At 34.4% G+C, this 6860-nt stretch overlaps 1 protein-coding gene across 4 annotated transcripts in view; it reads left to right on the top strand.

The window, feature by feature from the left end:
- Positions 1 to 6860, top strand: part of PKD2L2 (polycystin 2 like 2, transient receptor potential cation channel) — a 40561-nt gene that overhangs the window by 9810 nt on the left and 23891 nt on the right. For 2 of the 4 annotated variants that reach the window (XM_006772470.1, XM_015569646.1), the window contains exons 6-8: positions 2425 to 2653; positions 3893 to 4063; positions 4353 to 4534. In XM_006772470.1, the coding sequence (XP_006772533.1) occupies positions 2425 to 2653; positions 3893 to 4063; positions 4353 to 4534 (582 nt within the window). The remainder of the gene's footprint in view (positions 1 to 2424; positions 2654 to 3892; positions 4064 to 4352; positions 4535 to 6860) is intronic. The other 2 variants (XM_006772471.2, XM_006772472.2) reach the window with 2 other exon arrangements.

The raw sequence follows: 6860 nt of genomic DNA, 5'->3' as shown, positions 1-6860 counted from the left end.
AATAAAAGAAAAAAAAAAACTCTCTCTCTCTCTCTCTCTCTCTCTCTCTCTCTCTCTCTCTCTCTCTCCCTCCCTCCCTCCCTCCCTCCCTCCAAACAAAAAGTAATTTTAAAAAATGTAAAACTTGCTCTTCTGCATCTCTGCCATTGCATGAGAAGGACATGCCTGTGCTAACTTGTTACCCACAAAGAGGAAGAGAGACATCCTCTCATGCAGAAAAAGAGGAAGAGGAATAAGAGGGGGAGGGGGAGAAGGAGGAGAGCCAACCAAAGAGAAAAAATTCTTTCCATTAGTCCCATTACCTTAGGTCAGTGGTCGGCAAACTCATTAGTCAACAGAGCCAAATATCAACAGTACATTACCATTACTGGATCTGTCTGGGAATTGAATCCATTTCCTCTAAGCGGTTCTCAACCTCGGGGTCAAACGACCCTTTCACAGGGGTCGCCTAAGACCATCGGAAAACACATACATAATTACATATTGTTTTTGTAATTAATACTATGCTTTAATTATGTTCAATTTGTAACAATGAAAATATATCCTGCATATCAGATATTTACATTATGATTCATAAAAGTACCAAATTACAGTTATGAAGTAGCAATGAAAATAATTTTATGGTTGGGGTCACCGCAACATGAGGAACTGTATTAAAGGGTTGCGGCATTAGGAAGGTTGAGAACCACTGCTCTAAGTGAACTGGGAATGGGTGAACCACTTTTGCCTCATGAGCCTTACAATTTTATTCCAAATGGAACAGGAATTAGGGTTTACTCTGATTAGGGGATTTTTCCCTTGTGCAATAGTTACAGTGAAACACAATCATGGCCTTTAAAATTTGTAAAAATGAATAAAACAAGTGAATTACCTTAAGCAGCCAATGGAGAGTATACCTATTATTTTGAAGTTCTTTAAGGAATCAGAGTTGTTGGGTTTTTTAAAAAATATATTTTTATTGATTTTTTAGAGAGAGAGAGGAAGGGAGAGGAAGAGAGAAACAGAAACATCAATGAGAGAGTAACATCAATAGGCTGTCTCCTACGGGACCACTACTGGGCATCGAGCCCACAACCTGGGCATGTGCCCTGACCAGGAATATAACTGCGTGACACTCAACCAGCCAAGCTACACCAGCTGATCAAGGAATCAGAGCTTTTTATCAACATTATTCACCCTTCCTACTAGTCCTTATCAAGTGAAGCATACAAATCACTTCTATGTCCTAAATAAGAGTAGAAACATTGGGGTAACTGGCTTAAAGGCATATGAAGAACTCTTTGTAATACTAGGTTAAGTCCAGATTTCCTTTCTCTAGGTTTTATACTTATTCCTTGTTACCTTTTAAAATGTTATTTTTTTTAAAAAAAAACAACAGCAGATTTTGAAACTTTTATCTCGTAGTATATATAATCAGTAATTGTGAGTAAGTATGTTGCTTTCACTAAGACCTCATCTACTTGTTTTCCTTTCTATACACTGTATCTGGGAAAGTAAATGCGGTCCTTTTTCTCCCTTTTTGCTTCTCTGTTTACACTTCAGATCAAAATATTGAGTTTCTTTCACTGTGCTCACTTATCCAACATTACACACCTACTATGTGCAAAGTGAAACCAATAGTTCTTTCCATTTGTTAACTAACTGGCTGTTTTGTTTTTGTTATTGTTTTGGCAGCATCTTATTCCAGTACCAATAAGATTTGCTAATATCTTTAGGTAGAAATAATAACTTTGTGACATGGTGATAGAAATGCTTGTTCCTTAAAGTACTGCCAATTCTTAATTATCTGAAATTGTGAAGAACATTAGAAGTACAGTGAACAACCTCAAAATCTTATTATATTTAGTGATGGAATTCATTTTAATACTTATATTTACATAAAGATCTTCATATCTAACATCAGTGCCTAAAATAAACATAACACTTGCCTTAGTAGAATATGTGATCTTGACATTTAGAATATGTGATCTGATAAGGTAAAGAAAGAGAGTGTATTTCCCTTCTCTGACGTTTTCAAGAATTACTTATTTTGGGGGGAGTCCTGACTAATAACAGTAACTAACGGTATAGCATTTTCTTGAACATCATCTCATTCTCCTGTGGAGATAAATTAGTATTCCCAGTTATGAACAAACAATCTAAACGTAGCATAGAATGAATGTCTGACTAAAATCACAACTCATTTTCTTATTTATCTTGGTCTTTGACCACTGGAAATATGCAAAGTACATAAAGAGTACAGTCATTAAAAAAATAAGTAAATCCAGTAGAAATTTTTCAAATTGAACCCGTGACCTCAAGAAAACATATTTTGTATAAAATAACTGGTTTTCATTAAATTACACATCAGCACCGATTAGAAATTTCACATTGAATTACGTACTGAAATATAAATGCCTGAAATGCACACATCTAATTTTATAGGTTGGTGGCAGAATTCCCTGCGACTGGAGGAATACTTACTTCATGGCAGTTTTACTCAGTGAAACTCCTCATCTATGTTAGCTACTATGATTATTTTATTGCTTTCTGTGAAATCACATTTTTAATTTTGTTTACTCTCTTCCTAATACAAGAAGGCAACAAAATGAAAGAATTTAAGTTTGCCTATTTCAAACGTATTTGGAACTGGCTAGAATTACTACTTTTGGTGGTAAGTATATAATCACATATATGAAGGAACTCACATATGAACCCATCAATAAGAGGTGCAAAAAGCAGAAATTTTTATTCATCGGAACTTATTTTAAAAGTTTCAAATATCAAATCATAAAATGAACTATTATAGTACATACTAATGGTGTGCTTCCAAAAGGGAAAAGCCTTTTTTTTTCCTGGTTTGATTCTTGGGAGGACCAGGGTAAACCTAGAGGAATAGGTAATTCCATAGGTATCATGATTTAATGTGCACAATAGGTCTCACCTACCCCCACTCAAAAATCTATTCTTTACAATCACGTTGAAAATCATGGATCTTTTCTCTGTTGCCTAAATCTGCTTTCCTCCTCACAATGAATTTAGAAAGAATACCTGAAAGACACAAAATACTGAAGGGGGAGGAGGTTTGCACAGCTAGAGGGTAGGTTGTGGGCATAGAGGACACCAGTATGGGGAAATAGTCCCTGAAAGAAACTCCGAAGACTGTCAGTCCTGGTCACTAGAACATAATAAAATAAACAGAGATGTAGGTAGGTAAGAGCGTGGTTTAGGAACAATGAACAAACACTTCTGGTGTATTCAATCTGATCTTTCACCCCTATTGGCCAAGTTAATAGATAAGCCTTGTTTCCCAAAACCAGACTGAAAGTTTATCAGAGTCAGAAAGTGTGCCATCTACCTTTCTAGTACCCCCAATAATGTTTAACATATGGCAGGCATAGTGTTACATGTTTAATGATTTGACTATTTCAGGCAAGGGAAATCAAAAGAAAATTTTCATGACAGTTATAAAGCTCTGACATCTAGTCCTGAAATCTTCTAAAGAAGTTAAAGGGTTCCAACGGGGCTTCTTTGTTTGAAACTGTAAAATGTTGTCCTTGTAATGTTATATGGTGGAAATATAAAACCTTTAGGTATCATGTAGTTACATGGAGCAGAAATCCTTACAGCCTAGTCAGAATTATAGAAGCACTATATACATTTGTGTTTTAGGACTCAAGGAAACAAGCAGGCAGAGTAGGATAGTCAGGTTGATCAATATTTTTCTACATTTATGATGATTAAACTTCTATAAATTAAGGCTTACTTCCATGTACTAAAACCCTATGTTTTATCTCTCCCTCCCTTTTGTTGAACTTTTGATGAACTTTTTCATGTGCTTCTTCATAGACTGCAGGAGATTTAGAGGTAGAAATAGCCTCTGATTTAACCCTTCTCTTTTTTCCCCATATAGCTGTGTTTTTTGACCATTTTCTTCAACTTATTCTGTAAAATACAAATTTTTCTCTTACTTGAACAGCTGTTAAAACGTACTGAAGAATATTCAGACTTCTATTTGCTCGCACACTGGCGCATTTTTTACAACAATATGCTTGCTATTACCATCTTTTTTGCATGGATAAAGGTATTTATTTTATTATATTCGATACAATAGAATAGATATAATATTTTTATATTAGATATCAAAATGGGAACTTAAACTACAAAGCATGAAAAAACAAAAGGATATCCTTAACTATAAAGTAATTTTACAAGTAGTTTGGCAATGTAATAATTGTTGACATGTCCTTAAATACCCCTATCATTAAGCACCTCTTTGAAATTAAAGCAGATTTTTTCTGTAGCTAATTTAACTTATTCTAAGTAATTATAATCTTTAATGTCCTATTTCAATTAACTATGTTCTTTTTCAGATATTCAAATTCATAAGCTTTAATAACACAATGTCTCAGCTGTCATCAACCTTGTCCTGCTGTATCAAAGACATAGTAGGATTTGCCATCATGTTTTTTATAATACTCCTTGCTTATGCCCAGTTAGGATTTCTTGTTTTTGGATCACAGGTTGACGACTTTTCTACTTTTCAAAATTCCATGTAAGCTCTTCATATAAATGTAATTATATTTTCCAATTTATAACAAAAAAAATCACGGAAAGATCTATGTTAAGTAGTAACATAAGCTTTAATAACTTTAAACTTGGTTTTATATTTTCACTAACAGCTAAGTATGTCATACTCAAAGTATGGTTAGGCATTGAAAGATCCAAATGGATGGTGATACCATTTTTTTAAGAGTTACTAGGTAAAGTTGGAAAAATAATTTTCATTTCTCACTAGAAGTGAAAATTTTACCTAAGATTAAAGAAATTGGCTCCATGTCTCTGAGCAAAGGAAATCGTGTTTTCTTTAGAGGCCTCCATCTTTAGAATCCTTTTATTGATGTTGACCTGATTGCTCTTTGCTGCTCTGGTAAAGCTGTGTTTTAAAAATAGCTTTATACACATAAAGCAATCAGCAAGCAACAAACTTATAAAACTAATTAGAATCCTTAGAAAAGTATTCAGGCTTTCCTTTATAACTGAATAATTTTAATAAATTTACTCCACTTTTCAAGTAGGTAAAGCAAGCTCTGTCTGTATAAGTAAACTATGATATTCTAAAATATCAATTCTCAAAACACACTCTGTGGACTCTAGACCAAGATTGTCTGCGGGGAAATGGCCTCAGATTTAAGTAAGATTGGGAAAATTTGCAGTGCAAAGTAATGGCTGTGAGAAAAACCCCAATCACTTTCTTAACTTTAGTTAAGAATATATTTTTCCATGACCCTTTCTGTTGATTTGGGGGACATCTGGTCTAAAGAAATGTCTTAGGTTGCCCTCTTTTCACCATCCACATATAAATAATTGAAGTACCAATGTTATGAAATGTAATAACATTTTTCTGAAATAAACCTGTACTAAATCAGTAGTGGGAAGAGTAGGGTAGAAACCAAGAGGATTTAACTCTACTTTTCCAATTCTGCCATTTGCTCTTTAACATTTCTAGATGCTAATTTCTTTATCTGTAAATGAAGGGATTGATCTAAATCACTTCCAAAGATCCTTCTCAACTTCAAACAACCTATAATTTAAGAAGTCTAATTAACCCGATCAGTGTGGCTCAGGGGTTGAGTGTCAACCTATGAACCAGGAGATCAAGGTTTTATTCCCTGTGAGGACACATGCCTGGGTTGTGGGCTTGATCACCAGTAGGGGATCATGCAGGAGACAGCTGACTGATGATTCTCTCTCATCATTGATGTTTCTATCTCTCTCTCCCTCTCCCTTCATTTCTCTGAAATCAATAAAACATTACAAAAAAAACTTTTTAAAAATGTCTAATTAGCTTATCCTGAGTAAAGAATATTTGCAGTTTTAACAACTTTTTTTCATTTCCTAGGATATCAATTCAAATGTTACTTAAAACGTAGTTGTATTAGATATTGAATATAAATGTAGTAATTTATAGAACCTCAGAAATTTGTCTTACCTTGGTTGGTGGGAAAATTGGAGGTATAAGCCACAGAAAAAAGTAGAGAACTCTGGAATGGATTGAGGGTATTTTTGTGCTTGGTAATGATGTCCTAGATTATTCAGATCAACCAACTCTTCAGGACAGTTGAAAAAGCTGGAAAACATTGAAATTCTTTAGAACTAACAAAAAAGCGAGTAATAACTGGGCCACAATCTGAAGGCAAGAATCCAGAGAAGCCCAGCACCCAGTGCTACGTTTGCCCTGAAGGGCTTTTTTTAACCCCTTCCCCAACAATTTTTTGTTAAAAACGTTTCTTTTTCAGACTAATTTTTTTATTTTGGTTCTATATAGTATTTTTGATGCTGGTTATGAAAACAGTTTGTAACTCGTCTTCCTATAAACCATATTTTTTTACCATATTTTCTTAGTATACTCGTCGACGACTGAAAAAGAACATTTTGTGAAAACGAGTATACACGTTTCTGCCGGGGAAGGGGTTAAGTCAGTAAGAATTTTTTTTTATTGTGGTAAAATACACATAAATTTATCATCTTAACCATGTCTTGTAAGGCACAGTTCAGTGATATTAAGCATACTTATATTGCGCAACCATCACCACCACTCATCTCCGGAACCCTTTTTAATTTTGCAAAACTGAAACTCTATACCCAGTAAAAAAGAACTCTTCATCTCCCTGCTTATCCCAGACCCTGGCAACCACTGTTCTACTTTTTATCCCTGTGATTTTGATTACTCTAGGCACCTAGAGAATCATACAGTATTTGTCCTTTTGTGACTCATTTATTCCACTTTAGTGTAACAGTGTTGTAGAGCATGTCAGAATTTCCTCCCTTTTTTAGGCTGAATAATAGTCCATATATGTTTATACCATACTAGGGGCCCG

Source organism: Myotis davidii, unplaced genomic scaffold (genome assembly GCF_000327345.1).
Source record: "Myotis davidii unplaced genomic scaffold, ASM32734v1 scaffold545, whole genome shotgun sequence".
In the NCBI taxonomy this organism is placed as follows: domain Eukaryota; kingdom Metazoa; phylum Chordata; class Mammalia; order Chiroptera; family Vespertilionidae; genus Myotis; species Myotis davidii.
Note: the sequence above shows the minus strand (reverse complement) of the source record. Positions and strands in the feature narration are given on the sequence as shown.